This window comes from Myotis yumanensis, unplaced genomic scaffold (genome assembly GCF_028538775.1).
Source record: "Myotis yumanensis isolate MYYU_CA2020_CCGP unplaced genomic scaffold, mMyoYum1.0.hap1 SCAF_2, whole genome shotgun sequence".
NCBI classification, from domain to species: domain Eukaryota; kingdom Metazoa; phylum Chordata; class Mammalia; order Chiroptera; family Vespertilionidae; genus Myotis; species Myotis yumanensis.
The window spans coordinates 18,240,969-18,260,544 of record NW_027223753.1 but is presented as its reverse complement, the minus strand read 5'-3'; the positions used below and the strand labels follow the sequence as shown (position 1 = coordinate 18,260,544).

Below are 19,576 nucleotides of genomic sequence, written 5' to 3'. Positions count from 1 at the left end.
TTTATTTAGTCTTATATTTTTCCTCTGCATGTTCACAATACCAAGCTTTAAATGTATTTTACTAAAATTTTCTGAATGAAAGTTAGCTAAGTCAGATGAAAACCAACTTTCTTTGAAAATCAGGCAACAGAAGATCCTCTGGGTTATAAATACCCCATTTTCTCTCAGAAGGCCAGCATTCCTTCTGAGCAAAGGTGACTTAAAAAATAAACCGGAATTGAAATAGGTAGAGTAACACTAGAATTTCCCTATTGTGAAAAAACAAATGGCAGATAGGTGGCATTGTTTGTTTGTTTGTTTTTTGGAAAGCACAGAACAGTTTTCATTGTTTTTCAGTTATAAAGTCAGAAGACCTCTGCAGTTACTTCTCTTAATAAATGTTTTTAATACCATATTCTTATATTATTAAATAAATTTTACTTGGAAAAAAAAAAAGAAAGAAAGTGGCTCTGTGCCGGAAGCCGGTCCATCCTTGCTGCTTGACACAGTCGCTGCAGGAAAGAAACATCTGCACAGCATATGTTTCAAGGGACCTGGCATATATAGCATACTGTTCTTAATATGTTTGCTCTCCTTAGTGCCATGTGTTTTAACCAAGGTCACCTCTCTGAGAAAGGTTGTTTCCTCAGGTGGGGATTTTTCCCTGAGGTTAGGGAGGGGATACAACCCCTTAATTAAGTGCCAGGCGGGTAGTTAAGCTACATAATCTTTACTCCCTGGAATGGAGATAAGAAACACCCTAACCTTTGTAATAGAAATTGACAGGATTAAAATCGGCTGGTATAAATACGGATGTAACAAGACAATAATCATCAGAACCTCATCAGTTCCTAACCAGAACCTAGCCAGAGAACATGGCAAAAGATCCTGGACAGAACCTGGCTACAGAACTTCACTGGAGAACCTAGACAGAACATGGCAGGAGAACCTGGATAGAACCTGGCCGGAGAACCTTGCTACAGAACCTGGCGACTGAACCTGGCTGGAGAATCTGGAGAACCCTGGCTGGAGAACCTAGCAAGAGAACATGGCTACAGAACATGGCAGGAGACCCTGACAAGAGAACCCGACTATGATGATCAACTGAACGCAGCCTCCATGTCATTCCTTCTTCGCCGACTCTGTCCACACCTTTGGGGACCCCTGGACCAGCTGGGGTTGGACCCCAGCAGCTCTGAAAGAGACAAGTTCACATCCCAACCCCCAGTACCTGTGACTGTGGCGTATTTGAAAAAAGGGTCTTCACCGATGTGGTTAAGTTAAGGCTCTCCAGATGAGCCCATCCTGGATTATCTGGGTGGGCCCTACCTCCAATGACCAGTGTGCTTGTAAGAGACACACAGGGAGAAGGGGAGACGGCCACGTGAAGATGAAAGCAGAAATCAGAGTGATGCAACCACAAGCCAAGCGATGCCTGGAGCCACCAGAAACCGGAAGGGGTAGGGAAGGATTCTCCCCAAGAGCCTTCCGAGGAAGTACAGTCCTGCAGACATTATTTTTTATTGGCTTCCAGAACTGTGAGAGAATCCATTTCTGTTCTGCTAACCCAGTGGTTCTCAACCTGTGGGTCGCGACCCCTTTGGGGGTCGAACCACCCTTTCACAGGGGTCGCCTAAGACCATCAGAAAAGACATTTATAATTACATATTGTTTTTGTGATTAATCACTGCTTTAATTATGTTCAATTTGTAACCATGAAATTGGGGGTCACCACAACATGAGGAACTGTATTAAAGGGTCGCGGCATTAGGAAGGTTGAGAACCACTGTTCTAACCCATCAAGTTTGTGGTAATGTGTTACGGCAGCCCGTAAATAGTAAAGGTTCAAACCAGGGAGAAGCACAGACTTGGTCACTGGACACAATATATATATTTTTTAAATATATTTGAAAGGGCGAGGGCTAGGCCTTCCACCTTGCCCCAGGGTAAGGGCTAGGCCCTCCACCTTGCCCCAGGGTAAGGGCTAGGCCCTCCACCTTGCCCCAGGGTAAGGGCTAGGCCCTCCACCTTGCCCCAGGGTAAGTGCTCCATCTTACCTAGGCCACCTGCTTGGCAAGAAGCTTCTTCCAGGAAGTCTAAGCCTCTGCTAGCCACACCCAGGAACAAGACACCGACTTGTGCCTGGCCAATCGGCAGAGCACAGTCCTTTCTCCTCCCCTTCCTCCAACTCCCCCTATATAACCCGTCTCCACACAGTTATCTCTCTCTCTCTCTGCTTCCTGTCGCTGCGTCGGCAAGGTGGGGGAGCCGAGCTAGCTCGAATAAAGACTCTTATGCTTTTGCATCGGACTGGCTGGCTCCCTGATGTGGTTTCTTGGGGATCCTGAAATCTGGGCATAACAATATTTTATTGATTTTTTACAGAGAGGAAGGGAGAGAGATAGAGAGCTAGAAACGTCGATGAGAGAGAAACATCGACCAGCTGCCTCCTGCACATCTCCCACTGGAGATGTGCCCGCAACCCAGGTACATGCCCCTGACCGGAATCGAACCTGGGACCCTTCAGTCCACAGGCCGACGCTCTATCCACTGAGCCAAACCGGTTTCAGCTGGACACAATATATTTAAGCCCCAGCTCTGCCTCTAACTAACAGTCTGACCTCGGGCAATTCTAACATCTCCAAGCCTCAGTTTGCTCATCTGTGAACTGGGTATATCGATCCTACCACATGAGGGTGTGGTGAGTACCGCATGAGTTCATGCCTATGATGTCCCTAGCACACGGCCAGGTGCACTCTTATAACAGTAGCTTCTCTTCTTGTCCAGATGAAAATAGGTCTAGAATGATACCTACGGAGCTGCTCTGGGGTGTCTCAGGAACCTGACTTCTGTGCTGGCCCTTGGTAACCTGCCACCACTGGTGGGACACAGAGCCCTGTGCTGCAACTTCAGCACTAGAAGAGGCTCTGATCTGCAACCGTTCATTAAAAACTCCTCTCCCACTTTAAAGATGGGGAAACTGAGGCCTGGAGAGGCAAAGATGTAAGGCACAAGATTACATGTTCTCTGACTTAGAGAACTGGTTCTCCTGACTTCTGGAAGGCCACGTTCTACTCCTCCAAGCTGCATCCCCAGGATGAGTCCCAGGTGAGGGTTCAGGACAGCTGAGGCCAGAGGGAAGGGAGCTCCTGTCCAAGGCTCCAGAATTCCTGAAGCGGCGCTGGGCTCTTAGTAGATGCCTGTGTTCTAGGTCCGTGTCCAATGATCAACCAAGGTAGCGTAGGTCCATGGATAGAACCGCCCCCATCACCATCTTCACCTTCACCACCATCGCCATCACAGCAGCTGCACAGACTCAGTGCTTACACAGTCCTGACAGTCTACAGAATTCTACCATGACGTTTACATGGATGATCTCGTTTAATGACTCCAACCACCCTATGAAATTGCTGCTATTATCACGCTCATACACAGGAGGAGAGTGGGCCTAGGAGATGTACTGGGTTGAATAGATGTCCCCAAAATTCACGTCTACCTGGCACCTCAGAATGCAACCTTATTTGGAAATAGGGTCTTTGCAGACGAAATTCACTAAGACGAAGCCATACGAGATTAGGGTGGACCCAAATCCAATGACTAGTGTCCTTACGAAAGGAAACACAGAGACACAAGAGAGAAGGGACATAGCCTTGTGAAAACAGAGGCTAAAACTGGGATGATGCAGCTGCGAGCCCAAGGGAGGCCAAGGACTGCCCATGGAAGGTGTCTTCGCTAGACCCTTCAAAGGGAGCGTGGCTCTGCTTGGTTTCAGACCTCTAGCCTCCTAGACTGTTGCTTTAAACCACCCAGTTTATGGTCATTTGTTACGGCGACCCAAGGAAACTAATAGAGAAGGGTTCACCGTGTTGCCAGCCGTGGCCTAAAACACAGAAGCAATGTCTGTTAAAATTGCTCCACTCTCCAGCTCTCCCAACAAAAGGACTTTTTTTCATCAGGAATATAGAATGTTAGCACTGAAAGGAAAGATGGCTGGTGAGAGTATTCACTGAGCACTGACGAAATAAGTGCCACGTGTGTGTTCATTGTCCCATGGAATCTGCACAACCACCACAGGAGGTGAGCGGTAGCAACCCCATTTTACAGATGAGGACTGTTGAGGCTCAGACACTCCTAACCTCTACCACACCTTCTTCTCCCTGAATGTCAAGTTCAATCGCTTTGTCTTACAAATGAGGAAACCAAGGCACAGCGACAGCAGTGATCACAAAGGCTCTGCCCATTGTGGAAACAGCTTAAATAAAGCAGCCGCCAGCGAGCAGGGGTCCAGTGGGGGCTCCCTCTGTTTGCAGACAAAGGGTGGTTGCTCTTCCAACTGGCAAAACAAGGCGGCTGGGCAGCAAGGGCTGCAATCGACAGCCCTGCCCACCATTTGAGGAGTGGCGAGTGGCCAGAAATTAATTAGCTGTCTCCGTTTTGGCAGAGCCTGAGGAAGGAAGGTGGTTCATTATAATGAGACCCAATGAGTGTGTCACAGAAGCTTAAGGGCTGGAATATGGAAACACAGGGCCACTGAGTTGAACATGAGCAGGGAGGCCAGCCAGGTCAGCAACAAACAGGGCAGACTCCTCGTTCCGATCAGTTCAAGAACCACAATATGCTCGTGGAAGCCACGGAGGCTTACGGATGGCTGGACCAAGGGATGGAGCAGTCGGACACAACAGAGTTCCGCAAGTGTGGCTGGTCAATCCATGGGTCTCTGGAAATAGGACATATCCCTCCTACAAACACCTACTGACCAAACACCTGAGTATCCAGCTTTGAACAAAGGATTCTCCCCCTCTACACACACCCACACCCCCCCCCACCACCACCACCACACATCTGCTCATTTGGGGGGGAGAGAAAGAGATGAGCAATCATGTGTTTGAAAATGTGTGTGGTCCCCGCTGTAATGGGACCCACGGAGGGCACTGTGGGAACACAGAGGAGGGGGATCAGAGAAGGCCCCTGGAGGAAAGATCTCCTGGGCTGAGAAAGGGTTATTCAAGAGAGAACCGAGACCCGAGGTCCCTGCACATTTTACTTCCCGCTTGTCTGGTAGTTGGAGGATTTTTATTATAGAACCCAACTCAAGAGAGGGAATCTCATTAACAAAGTGTCAACTAGATATTTAAGAAATGCTTAGTGATGGCTCCTTAGGGCCAGGGATCGAACTAGGAAACAAGAGAGAAGATGAATGGGACACAGTCCCTGCCCTCCAGGAGCAGCCAGTGTAAAAGGGAAGGCAAACACAGGAACAATTACACTGCAGTTAGAAAACACGATTTCAGCCCAGCCAGTGTGGCTCAGTGGTTGAGCCTCAACCTATGAGCCAGGGGGGTTGCGGTTCGATCCCTGGTCAGGGCACATGCCTGGATTATGGGCTTAATCCCCAGTGGGTGGAGTGCACAAGACAGCTGATCAATGATTCTCTCTCATCATTGATGTTTCTCTCTCTCTCTCTCTCTCCCTGTCCCTTCCTCTCTGAAATCAATAAAAATATTTTTTTTAAAAGAAAACATTATTTCATTACCATCTATTTTTGTGTGCATCGCCCCTCTTTCTATGTGACAGGCTCTGGACAATCAAGTGTTTTTCTATCATCCCCATTTCACAGATGAGAAAACAGGCTCAGTGGGGTGAGCCCAAGGGTGAACAGCCAGCAAGAAGCAGACCTGGATTTGAATCCCAACCTCTCCAACTCTAAGGATGTGGCTGCCTCTCCAGCAGCTGCCAGATGACACTTAGGGTTCTTTGGGGCCTGTCAGGCATTGTCACCGGCACCCAGGCTGGACTCACCTGGGCAGGAACCCACTTCTCATGCTCCCAGAACTACTACTTCTAGCTACTCCTTGGCTCTCCCTTAGCCCAGGCAATTCTAAGCGTGGAAAGAAATGCAAGAAGAGGGAACAAGGGATTAGGAAAAGCAGGTTCCAAATCTGGCTTGGCCACTAACTCAAAAGACACAGAACACGTCCCAGGCCGCAGTTTCCTCATTTGTAAATCAGACGGACTGCACTTGACATACGAGGAGGCAGAAACCAGGGCAGTGGTTAAGAGTGTGGGCTCTATGATCAGAACTTGGAGTCACTGTCACTTCTCTGAGCCTCACTTTCCTCATCTATAATAGGGGGGCTCACCTCACATGGGCATAAGGATTAAACGGGAAACTATATACACATCTCTAAGCAGAGCACCTGGCACAACATAAGTGTTCAATAAAGAGAAGGATCAGCCCTAACCGGTTTGGCTCAGTGGATAGAGCGTCGGCCTGCAAACTCAAGGGTCCCAGGTTCGATTCCGGTCAAGGGCATGTACCTTGGTTGCGGGCACATCCCCAGTTGGGGGTGTGCAGGAGGCAGCTGATTGATGTTTCTCTCTCATTGATGTTTCTAACTCTCTATCTCTCTCCCTTCCTCTTTGTAAAAAATCAATAAGATATATTAAAAAAAAAAAAGAGAGAGAGAGAGAGAATGATCATCCATGATTCAAAATTCTAGGTGAAAAGGTTACTTCTGCAGGGAGAAGAGTGAGGCTGTTTCTCCCTCTCTCTGTGTGATGTTTATTGAATGGGGCTTTGGGGCCGTGAAGGACTTCGAAGTTTGAGTTCTTTCCACTTATCAAGAATGACTCAGAAAGCTACAAAAGAAAGACATGATTCTTTCTGCTCACACCCACCCAGGCCAGAGACAAAGCGGCTGATTTTCGCAGCTGCACCGGGAGCTATAAATCAACAGAGCACAACCCAGATGCCCCATCCCACCCCGTAGCTCCCAGCTGATAATGGGGCCTAAATTGCTCATTTAAGCCAGGCTTTCTGCTCTACTCGCCCCGCGATTATCCCTCTTCCTGGGCATGTTATGATGTGCTGGGTAGCCAATTGGATTTAGAGGTCCCAGGACTCTGAGCTTAATGAAATCATGCCTTGCACAGCCCCCCTTCCTCTCAAAATCCAGGCATCATCTGCCAGGAAGGGGAGAGAGGGAATCTGAGATCACATCTGAGAAGCATTCTTCAAATCTCAGGCATGGTGAGAGGGGCCTGGAATTGTTTGTCTTATCTTTTCTCCACCCAACTCTGCAGTGCCAAACCTGCACCAGTGGTTATGCGGTGTCCTCTTGCACACCGCCAGTGACGGGGCGCTCCCTACATTACACAGCAGCCCAGGTCTTCTTGGAGAGCTTTGACAATTGCAAAATTTCTTATAGAAATCATATGAAATGTGCACAAACATAAGTGTCCCAGAATGTTCACAGATGCATTATTTAGATTGGCATAATATTAGAAATCATGTAAGTCCCCCCCAACATAGAACACACTCATATAATGCAGCCATAAAAATAATCATGTTTTCAGAGAGTGTTTGATACCATGAGTACATGCACATGAGATAATGTTAAGTGAAAAGGCAGTTTACAAAATAGTTTATATAATGTGCTCATTATTTCAATAAAGTGTGATCCTCATGTCATTAAAACAGAGAGGGAGATAGAGAGAGAGAGAGGAAAGAAATACACCAAAATGGCAAAGCTCTTCTCTGAAATAACCACTGTGTTACCTTTATAGTAAAAGAATATTTCTAATATTGAACTGATCAAGTTTCCCTGTAGTATCCACCCAATAAGTCTGGTTCCTATGGGGCTTGATAAATATCGATCAAATGAATGAGAAGCAAGTCTCACTCCTCTTCCAAGTAGACATAATAATAGAAAATGTTTGCTGAATTCTTACTAAATGTCTGGTTCTGTGCTGCAGTCCCTCACGTCATGCCTCATGAACTTCTCCACCCCCCCACCCCCCCCATGGATCTATTGCTACTCCCATTTCACAAATGAGAAAACTGAGGCTCCGAGAGGTCGTGTATATGTGGCCCCAGCTCACGTTCTCAGTAAGTGGCATAGCTGGGACGTGATCCCAGGTCAGTCTGGCTCCAATGTCCAGGCTCCCATCAGCTGTTACCCACACAGAGGCCTCAGAGGTGTATAATCTCCCCTGTTCCTCCCCCAGCTCTCGCTCCCATTCCTCTTGTGTCTCAGAGACAGCAGTAGCAGAGTTGAAGTGGAGAGGATTTGCCGTCAGAAAGACCTGGATTTGTACCATCTGGCTGTGAGGGGCACCTACTCCCTCACCCATCCGTGAGAATGTCCAGTCCCCACGACAGAGCTGTTGTGAGGCTTGGAGAAGCCTCTGGCAGGTGGCAGGAGCTCAGGAGAGGCCCCTCGGTGCCCTCTGTGACTCTTGGACTCAGTGGCTTGGGTCTGAGTCACACACACTCCTCAGGGAATGAACCCAGGGCCTGGGAAGTGTTGGCTCTGGGCAAGGCCAGAAGGCAGGACAGGAGCACCAGCCTGGGCCGCTGCTCGCTCTCCCTGCTCTGCCTCACCAGAGTCACCTGGCAGCCTCCTGACTTCCTGTAGGTCTGACAGTGCTTCGGGGGACAACGGAGGCCAGGGTTTCAGGGGCCAGCCCAAGGTCACACAGCTCTCTCTTCCATCACCCAGAGCTGGCCTCTCTGGTTTCCACACACTGAGGCCCTCCCCGCCCAATCCACCTCACACCCACCCACACCAAACTCATCCTCATGAACACCATTCTGGACAGACATTGCTCCGAAGTCCTCCCCCCACAGCCTGTGACCCAAAGCTCCCTCGTTTCCCAGCACGGCCACCTTATCCTGGGGCCCGAGAACCTGTCCAGCCCCAGCTCCCACTACCCAGGCTTGAAACTGGAGCCTCCGTTCGACCTCCAGCCCCTAGCACAGCCCTGCCAGGCTGTCTCCTTCCTCAGTCCTGTCTCCCCGCCTCCCCAGCCCCACCAGAATGACTTCCTGCAATTACCGGGGGCGGGTCCACGGAGTTCCTCTAACATGTGCGGGAAGTGTGGAAGGCAGAGACATAGTTGGTGGATTCACCCCTGGCTCCAAAGCCTGGCCGAAGCTCAGCACACAGCGGGCACCCGGACACGCATGGCCAGGAGGACACCTGCTGGCAAGGCCTTCCCTGCTTTTGTCCCTACAGCCTCTCCCACATCACAGCCACCCAGCCCTGCCCTCTGCAGGCAATCCGAGGAACCCTTCTTTGCTCCTGCTGTTTCCTCTGCCTGGAATGCCCTACCCCACCTCTCCTCGCTGCCCCCAATCACAGCGCAGCACAGGCACCACCTCCCCCACCACCTGAGCCCCAGAATCCCACAGCCCAGGGAAGCTGCACTCCTCCCTGGAGTTGTAACTACCCAGGAGTCCTGAGGGGCCTGGCTGTGTTAGGAGCCAGAGGCTGTGCTGAGGCTTCACGGAGAGTCTGGGCAGTGGGAGCTGAGCTGGACGGCTCTGGCAGGGGTCAGCATCAGCAAATGCTTGTTGAGTGAGTAAATGTGCAGACGATTCAGGAAGCCGGAGAGGGCCAAGGTGGAAAATGCAGACAATCTGGCCTCACAGCCACGAACTATGCGTGCCTGGAGCAGCTGCAGGGGTGCTGGTCCACCACAGCCAGCCGTGCCGAGGGCCTGCAAGGGGCCAGGTGCTGGGCTATGGCCTTTCGCATGCATGAGCTCACTAATCTGTCCAATAATCCACAACAGATCACCCTAATTTTACAAATGCAGAAAGGAGGCTCAGGGGAGTTAGGCTTTGCCCAGGATGTGGCTGAGCTGGAACTGAGGCTGGGCACTGCCTGAACTCCAGCTGTGACCTTTGCACCACATCGTGTCACCTCACTGGGATCTCTCCTGGCCAACCCAGGCCACAGGAGAGGGGAGGGGCACGAGAGGCAAGGAGCTCATGCTGGGCCCCCAAAATCAAGAGTTCTAATGCCCTAACCGGTTTGGCTCAGTGGATAGAGCGTCAGCCTGCAGACTCAAGGGTCCCAGGTTTGATTCCGGTCAAGGGCATGTACCTTGGTTGCGGGCACATCCCCAGTGGGGAGTGTGCAGGAGGCAGCTGATCGATGTTTCTCTCTCATCGATGTTTCTAACTCTCTATCCCCCTCCCTTCCTCTCTGTAAAAAAATCAATAAAATATATTTAAAATAAAATATATATTAAAAAAAAAAGAGTTCCAACCCTGCAAAGTTGACACTTGAGCACTTAGCCCAGCAATGCGTGGCACCTCAAGAGCAGACAGAGGGGACAGCCAGCCAGGCCCTGTTGCCATCTTCCCCAGCCCATGTGGCCTGGCCCAACCTCCCCTCCCTGCTCTGTGCTACAGCCACCTGGGGCGGGAGAGGAAACACTATGCTTTATCAACGTCATCATATCTTTAGGACAAAGGTGCCTATGAGGCAGCTACTGGGATCACATTTTACGAATGAAGAAACTGAGAAGCAGAGTGGCTGTCCCACTTGCTAGAGATCTTAGTAGGCGGTAGAGCCAGCATTTAATACAAGGAGACAGGAGCTGAGGGAGAGATCAAGGGGCAGAGAAGCACACCTAAAGCAGAGAATCAAGAGGGGCAGGGGTGGGGGGTGGTAAGAGACATTGTAGGGTATAAATCTGCCAAAACCGGGATCAGGGAGACAGACTGTGGAACAGACAAGAAGCCAAGTGGAAAAGCACCAACTCTGTTCCGCTCCCTGGATTCTGGAGCAGGCAAACCAGGAAGGTCTGGGCCGTGTAGAGAGAGGAGAGGGAGCTCGAGGTAGGGGCTCCCGTTAAGCTCTTCACACCCCACCCTGCCCAGAGGGAACTCTGAGATACCAGCCCTGCTCAAGGCACTGACTCTGCCCAGAAACGGGTTGTCCAGCATCTGTTCCGAGGATCCACAGAGCCCCCCGCCAGCCGAACTCACACCACAGGACTAGGGAGTGATGCTCTGCTTGGGGACCAGACGTCCTGAAAAATCCTGTTCACACTTCATGTTACTCGGCCCATGTATTTCAGGCTGCTGCCCTTGGGGGAGGGGCAATGGAGGAGGATCCAAGTGAGTCTGTCCCCACCGAGTGGGACCTAGGGACAGGGTGGCTGCCTGGGGCTTGGCTTCCGCTGGCCAAGTCCCAAGGGCAGTGAGGAGAGGGGAGCTTGTCTTGGCCTCTTGTCTGTTCCACAGTCCGCTCTGTCTCCCTACCACAGGCTGTTTCTGCACCCAGCGGGATGTCGGGGCCTCTCGGGCATGCCCATGAGGGGGAGAGGCCCCGGAGGTGGGGGAGAAAGGAATGAAGAGTGATGTCGGATTCTGAGATCCCAGCGCTGTTTTCCCAGCCCCTCATCTGTGCCAGTCTTCCCATCAGAGGCTCCTCCCTCAGCTTTTTAAATATATATATTTTTATTGATTTCAGAGAGAGGAAGGGAGAGGGAGAGAAACATTGATCGGCTGCCTCCTACACAGCCCCTGCTGGGGATGAGCCAGCAACCAGGGCATGTGCCCTGACTGGAATCTAACCAGGACCTCCTGGTTCATGGGCTGATGCTCAACCACTGAACCACACCAGCCGGGCCTCCCTCGGCTTTTTACTTAGTTACCCCTCAGTCATCCTTCAGCATCTCAGAGGCCTTCTCTGAGTTCCCTGCCCAGGTGAGACCCTCCCCGGGCCCCAAAGCCCCCACAGCTACAAATTTAAGCTTATTCAGCTCCCTGGATTCTGACCAATGACCATCTATTTCTCCCACCAGACCCTAAGCTCCATAAGGGCAGGGGCCGTGTATTTGTTTCCTCACCATTTCCTCATCAGCATCTAGCACAGTGCAGCCATAGAATTCTCTTGAATTAATTATTCTTTTCATTCCATCACACAGAGACCCTCCCTGTTCTCAAAGGGCTTGAAAGGCTCAGCTACAACACATTATCACATTTAATCCTCACAACCCAGGATGCATTGTATTCCCACTTTACAGGCAAAGAAATGAGCTTCAGAGGTAAAGTCACAAGCCCAGAGATACCATGCCAGTAGGTGGCTTTGAACTCAGGATTTGAACTTCGTTATGTCTGGCTTCGGAGCCCCAGCTCTGCCACTGTACCACTCTGCTTTCCTGCCCCAAAGGGTCTTTGGATCTTCCCTTGCAAACCTTCCGCCTGCACTCCAAAATGCCTAAGCTCAAAACTGACAAGCAGAATTCATTCATTCATTCACTCACTCATTCATTCCACCAATCAACTGACTCACTTATTGGTTGTGCCAGGCCCTCCGTGGAGAGTCAGATAGGGCAGAGGCTTTTCTCTGTCCTGGGCTCCCCTCTCCTCACTGCTCTTGGGACTTTACCAGCGGAAGCCAAGCCCCAGGCAGCCACCCTGTCCCTGGTCTCCCACTCGGTGGGGAAAGACTAACCTGGATCCTCCTCCATTGCCCCTCCCCCAAGGGCAGCAGCCTAAAATACATGGGCCGAGTAACATGCAGGATCACAGTCCATTCGGCCCCATCATTCTCTGAGGACTCTAGGACAAGAGGAGGGACAGACTCTGCCCCCTCCTTCCATGCATTTCTTTGACTGTCGCCTAGCCCAGACAACTCTGGAAAACGTTCTGGACGGGGAGTCACAAGACCAGGATTCTAGCTCCGGGTCTTGGCTAGTTGTGGGCCCTTAGGAGAAAAAGTCGCCCTGCCTCTCTCTGAACCACCCATTCCTCATCTGTAGAATAGGGATGATGATAAGGATCCCAATGCTTACCGGTCAGGGAGGAGGTGAGGATTAAATCACTCAGACCCAGATAGACAGTTATCACATGGTTTTCATAGTCATGCAAAGTGGGGACCTCTGGGGGCTAGCTACACTGCTGGCAAGATGCGTTTTTTAAAATATTTTTTTATTGATTTCAGAGAGAAAGGGAGAGGGAGAGAGAGGCAAAAACACTAATGATAAGAGAGAATCATTGATCGGCCACCTCCTTCATGCCCCCCAGTGGGGATCAAGCCCACAACCCATGTGTCCTTGACCGGAATCAAACCCTGGTCCACAGGCTGACGCTCTATCCACTGAGCCAAACCAGCCAGGGCAGCAAGACGCATTTGATAATGTGATTGAAGAAAGGCTGGTTGGGAGCACCCCTAGCAGGCTGAGCCTGAGGCCTCCCCTGAGTGGACCCTCAGAAGGGAGGCCTTCCCCTATCAGTGGTCGGCAAACCACGGCTCGCAAGCCACGTGTGGTTCTTTGGCCCCTTCGGTGTGGCTCTTCCACAAAATACCGACTTCTGCGCCTGGGCCACGAAGTTTCGATCTCACTGTACGTGCGCGCCCGCACGTGGTATTTTGTGGAAAAGCCACACTGAAGGGGCCAAAGAGCCGCATGTGGCTCTCGAGCCACGGTTTGCCAACCACGGCCTAGCTCAATGGTAGCGGGGTGCTATTCTCATCAGCCAACCAGCCAGAGGCCCTGGAGAAGAGGCTGGACATGGGACTGAACACACTGACACTCAGCTTTCCTCAGACTCGAGCACCAAGGGCTCCCCAAGCGAGGGTGCACACCAGGAACCTGGAACCCTCAGCACAGGAGCCACTCTCAGGCCCACCTTAGGACAAGTGCCTCCCTCCCTCTCCCCTCTTTAATAGACACTAGATTCGAAAGGATCTGGAAAATTCCCCCTCTTCAGCTTCCATTTATTGGGCCCAGGCACCAGGCCAGCTGCAGTACACATGCTCTCTCATCGACACCTCACAAAAACCCTGTTGAAGAAGGTCCTATCATGACCTCATTCTAAAGATGAAGAAAGTGAGACTCAACGACACGAGGTGACTCACCCAAGTCCCAAAGCCAGTTCATGACAGAGCTGGGATTGATACATACACAGGTTGGTCCAACACTATCTCCGAAGGCAAAGAGGAGAGAATCACTGACAGAAACACAAAGCAAAGACCAATGCTGCCGACGCTGGGGGAACCTGCCCACTGTAGCTGCTGCTGAGTCCCTGAAAACACAGGAAATCCTGTGACTTCCACTCTTCCTGGGGGAGCAAAGATCCCCCAGAGCTCACGGATGCCAAAGCCCCCTCAACACCCACACACCGCATCCAACACTGTACTCCAGAGCTCTGAGCTCTGCCCTGCAGGAACCCCGTACTTCCCAGCCCAGGAGATTGGGTCTCTATCCTTAGGACAGGGAAACGGAGGCAGGTGGGAGGCTGGGCAGGGGGAATGGTTGTTCCCGCTCTGTGGGCATCGGTGACTGGATTGATACCACAGTTCACACGTCCAACTTCTGAGTCCACAATCTCCCTCCGCCTTGCCTGGTGGCATCACAGCCCAGAGAGGTTTAGGGCTGTGCCCTCGATCAACCAGCACGAGGACCCATCGTCAACTAACGGTAAATACCAAGGCATCTTTGTTGTTACAAGAATAGGAGTTTCCTTTCAATCCTTTTGCTCATGTCTGAACTAGTAGAGCTGGTTTGGGGGCTGCTGCTGGGGCAAGACACAATGATGTTTTAGACTTTATGAGAGGTTCATGGCTACCAAGAAGGAGCCTTACTTCCTGATGTGAAAGCACAAACTCCGGCCCAAGCACCCGCTGCTGCCTTTGGCAGGAAAAGACTATTAGACGAGAGGAGGGGAAGAGTAAACTGAATGAATAAATTAGAACTTGCTAAAAAAAAAAAAATTATATTGACAGGACAAATCAATGGGATATATTTTAAAAAGAGAGAGAGAGAAGAGGTGAAAATGGGAAGGGCCTTTGTGAAGAGGATCTGAAGCCTCTCAAAATCACACCCAGAGCTCCCGACCAGATGACCACGGGGGACAGGAGCAAAGGACTGACTGGCCTGGCCAGTGTGGCTCAGTGGTTGAGCATCGACCTATGAACCAGGAGATCATGGTTTGATTCCTGGCCAGTGAAGGGCATGCAGGAGGCAGCCAATCAATGATTTTCATCACTGATGTTTCTCTCTCTCTCTCTCTCTCTCCTCCCTTCCTCTCTGAAATCAATAAAAATATACTAAATAATAATAATAAAAAGAACGGACTGGCTGACCCACAGCTGTTGGCCACGGTACCCAGGAACCATGGACTCTCCACTGGCAAATGCACGCGCAGCGGCATAAACACAGTGTCCAGGGGCACTTTGGATGCCCCTCCAGCCGTTTCAAGGATTTGACGAGAAACAACACATTGTCACGTTACCATACACAGAATCACAAATTGACAGTGTGGGGCAAGCACACACCAACACAGGGACCCAGCAGATGGTAAGTGCCCCACAGCACGATGCAGACACACTCTCTTGTGTCTCCCCCCCACCCCTTGACCCCCACCCACACACACACACACCTGCATAGACAGCCTATACACAGCCGTTTCCCCCAGAGTTCCCTGGCACTTCAAACACCTCTGCCCACCCCTACGGGGTTCAGAAGTCCAAACACACAGAGCATTTGTACTGTCACAAACACAGAATCACCCACTCACAAACTGGCAGACACAGAGACTGTCGCCAAACTGTCCCCCAGTGCCGGATGCAGAAGGAAATGCCAACAGATGATCCGTGTCATTAGTTACACACACACACACACACACACACACACACACACACACACACACACGGAGATGCAAACCCAGCGTCCTCTCCCAATGAAAGCGGTCTTACCGCTGGGCCCCATGCGCCCCCTACAGAAAAGTACGGAGGAGGCCCGGGGAGTTCGGGGTCCCAGGTCAGGGTCCCGAGTCCGCGGTCCCTCCACACCCGGGCCCGGCCCCGCGGCGCCAGCGGGCAGCGGACTCACCGGACGATGCCGTACATGACGAGCACGTTGCCCAGCAGCCCCACGGCGCACACCGCGGAGTACAGCGCGGTGATGGCGATGGCCAGGGCGAGGGACGAGGCGCTGCGGACGCCGGGCGGCCCCGACGCATTGGTGCCCGCGCTGGGGAAGGCGCTGGGAAAGGCGTCCGAAGCGGTGGCGAGGAGCGGGGGCTGCAGCTCGGCGTCGGTGGAGGGGGCCGGCTCCATGGCGGCTGGGCGGCCGGCGCCGTGCGACTCCCCACGGTGCGCCCTGGGCGCAGAGACCAGAGGCGTGGAGCGCGCCACGGGCTGGGGCCGAGGCCCCGACGCCGCCGGCTGCAGCGCCCTGGCCGCCCCGCTCCCTCCGCGCCCCCGCCGCCCGCCTCGCCGCCCGCACCGGCCCTGCCCCGGGAGCCCTCCCGCCTGCTCTCCGCGCCCGGAGCTCTCTTAACTGGGAGCCGCTGCGGGCTCCTCGGACGCGCCCGCCGCGCGCACCACGTGGCCCGGAGGCGGCCTCCCGTCTGCGCCCGCGACCGGGGGCGGGCGCTGCACCACCGGCTTGGAGCTGGGCCGAACTCTCTCCCGGAGATGCTCCTTGGGCTCGGGTGTCCGCGACCCCCGCCGGGACACCCCCTCCCACCACCCCCACACACACCTTGGCTGCTTTGGAGTCAGAAGGACCTGAAGGTGAATCTTGCCTCTCACCCTGCACTAAGGAGCAGTGACCTTGAGCGAGTCACTTAACCTCTCAACTCCATTATCCTCCTCTGTAAAAGGAGGATCATCACACCACTTGGCTCAGAGATTAATTAAGTCAAGACCTTAGCTCAGTGCGTGGCACACAGTAAGCGCTCCGTAAATAACCATTAGTATCCATGGTTTCTTGTACCCCATTCATTCACTCGGCAGACTTGGGTGGGGAGGGGGTAAGAGCCAGGAACTACTTGGGATCCGCTAGTGCACGAAAGCTGGTGTGGCCCCTACCTTCTGGGGCTTACAGTCCAGTGAAGCGGAGACACCAACCCTAAAATTACACCGATGAAGACAGAGTTACAAATGGAGGAAAGTGAAGGTAAGCAAGGTTTTCCTGCGGCAGCGCCTACAAAACACAGAGGTCAGGACAACTTCCCTGACAAAATGGCACTGAAGGTGAGATGTGAAGTTTGGGAGTAACTAACTTAGGGAACCACATGTCCACATGTGCAAAGGCACTGTGGTCAGAGGGCTCAGAGGAGGCCAGGAAGAAGACAAGATAAGGGAGCAGGTGTGGAGAGAATGGGATGAGGTGGGGGAAGGTCTCAAATGCCACGGGAAGGGGGGCATTTCTCATATTCCTTCCCTCCCCTGACCTGCCCAGGCCGAGAACCATCCTCCTTCTTGGGGCTCCTGTCCTTCCCAGAACATTCTCTCTACCAACCATCACCCTGTGCCTGGCACTTTATCCATGCATCAACCCTTTGGAGTAGATTCTATTATTACTGTCCCCATTCTACAGATGAGAAGACTAAGCTAGGCACTAAATTATCCCATAGAGCAATTATTTCTACCTGAGTTTGTTTCCTCCTTGGGGAAACCAGGCTTGGTTGATCTCTCCACCCAGTAGAGGGCGAGGGTCAGAGTGGGTGCTCAGAAAACACTGGTTAGATGAATGGAATGGGACCACATTGGGTTCCTGAGCTGGAGGCTTTGGGGTGATGCTCATGGCCCTGAGAGTGGCTGGGGCAAGGACCTCTCACCCATCTCACTCTCTGGCTTGAGTCATCCATCTCTATGCAAGGCTCTTACCCTTTCCCAGGAAGAGCAAAGCCAGAATTCTCAAGTTCACCCTCCTCTCCATTCTCTTTGCCCCTCCCAGCTGCTGCCCAAGCCACTCAATCAGCTACAGTAGACTCCCCCCGCCCCCCCCACCTCCCCCCCCCCACCCCCCGCTTCCCACTTAACCATCTAAGGCAGTGGTTCTCAACCCTCTGGCCCTTTAAATACAGTTCCTCATGTTGTGACCCAACCATAAAATTATTTTCGTTGCTACTTCATAACTGTAATGTGGCTACTGTTATGAATCGTCATGTAAATATCTGATATGCAGGATGGTCTTAGGCGACCCCTGTGAAAGGGTCGTTTGACCGCCAATGGGGTCGCGACGCACAGGTTGAGAACCGCTGCTCTAAGGACTCCTCAGAGAGGTGATTTTCGCTCTGTGGTCACATGTGTTGCCAAAACTCTCTCCCCTGTCCCAAAGGGCCTGATACTCAGAGGCTTTTCTGGTGCCAGGGGAAGAAATTGGGGCAAGAAAGAGGAGAGCTAGTTTATTGGAGTTCTGGCCCCTCCCTACCCTTCCGACAAGCCAAACGTTTTCCTTCCTCAGGATATTACACACTCTATTTCTTCCACTTGGAAGGCTGTCACTTCCCCAGGCTAAATGCTATTCATCCTTCAGGTTTCAGCTTAAATATCAGTCCATTCACTGCCCCCATCCCACCAACTGGACCAAGCCCCTTGTTTTTGTTTTTAATATATTTTTATTGATTTCAGAGGGGAAGGGAGAGGGAGAAAATTCAATAATGAGACAGAATCACTGATTGGCTGCCTCCTGCATGTCCCTACTGAGATCAAGCCCGCAACCCAGGCATGTGCCCTTGACCAGAATCGAACCTGGGACCCTTCAGCCCACAGGCCTATGCTCCAGCCACGGAGCCGAACCGGCCAGGGCTCCCCTTGTTATTTGTTCTCACAGCATCATGAACCTCTTCTTTACAGAATGTCTTACATAGTATTTATGCCCTCACTGGATTTTTATGCATCACCTTTACAATAGGTCTAGTGCATTCCTGTACCCCCACCTTAGTACAGTTGTTGGTGCTCAGTGCGTGAGTGAATAGGTAGTTCCATTCCAGCTTTGGTGAGCTCTCATTTTCCTGGGGAGACAGAGCAAACAGAGCTTAATGCAGGCCTAGGAATTCTAAGCAATTAAAATCCTTTGCATAAACTCTGCAATCACATCTTACTTGGGACTGAAATACTAGATCCCAGCTCCATGCCCGTCCCTGGCTTTTGGCCATCACCAAGCAAGTCTACCCTCACTCCTTGGCCTCCCAGGTGGTCCCAACCAGGGTTTATTGCTGTCCTCTTGCGACTCCATCCCCTACTCCTACCTCAATCTCATGCTCCAGTCACTCTGGGCTGAAAGCAATTTTTTTTTAATTGCTTTTCACAATGTTTCTTTGCGTCCCTCCTGGATACAGAGATGCTATGGTGGAAACCCATAGCTACAGTGGAGGTGAAAGACAGAAAAAGATTCCCTTCACTTCTCTGAGCCTTAGTTCTCTTCTATAAGGTAGAGAGGTGCAGAAAGGGTGAGGATCTGGTGAAACAACCGATGCTCTGCCAACTGAGAAAGGCTGCCTGAGCATCGTTACTAAACCGTAAGGATGAGTAAGACCATTGCTCTCTAAAACAAGCTCAAATCAAGAGGCTGTGAGAGAGCCCTGGCCGGTTTGGCTCAGTGGGTAGAGCGTTGGCCTGCGGACCAAACGGCCCCGGATTCGATTCTGGTCAAGGGCATGTACCTTGGCTGCAGGCTCCTCCCCAGCCTGGGCCCTGGTCAGGGCTCGTGCAGGAGGCAACCAATCGATGTGTTTCTCTCATGTCGATGTTTCTCTCTGTCTTTCTTTCTCTCTTCCACTCTCCCTAAAAACCAATGGAAAAAATATCCTTGGGTGAGGATTAACAAAAACAAACAAAAAAGAAGCTGTGAAAGATGGAAATGACCAACTACATGAACAGAATATCAAAATTGCCCCCCCCCCCCCAAAAACCATATACTAGTATATGCAATTATAAATGGCCCTTTCTAAGAGTTTGGTCAGGGCTCATGCAGGAGGCAGCTGATCAATGATTCTCTCTCATCATTGATGTTTCTATCTCTCTCTCTCCTCTCCCTTCCTCTCTGAAATATATATATA

The 19,576-nt window shown here is 51.7% G+C and overlaps 1 protein-coding gene across 1 annotated transcript in view; it reads right to left on the bottom strand.

Moving 5' to 3' along the window:
• Nucleotides 1-15,842, bottom strand: part of OPRD1 (opioid receptor delta 1) — a 37,395-nt gene extending 21,553 nt beyond the window's left edge. Inside the window, exon 1 of the mRNA XM_070403210.1 lies at nucleotides 15,616-15,842. Within this exon, the coding sequence (XP_070259311.1) occupies nucleotides 15,616-15,842 (227 nt within the window). The remainder of the gene's footprint in view (nucleotides 1-15,615) is intronic.
• Between the last annotated feature and the right edge of the window lie 3,734 nt (nucleotides 15,843-19,576).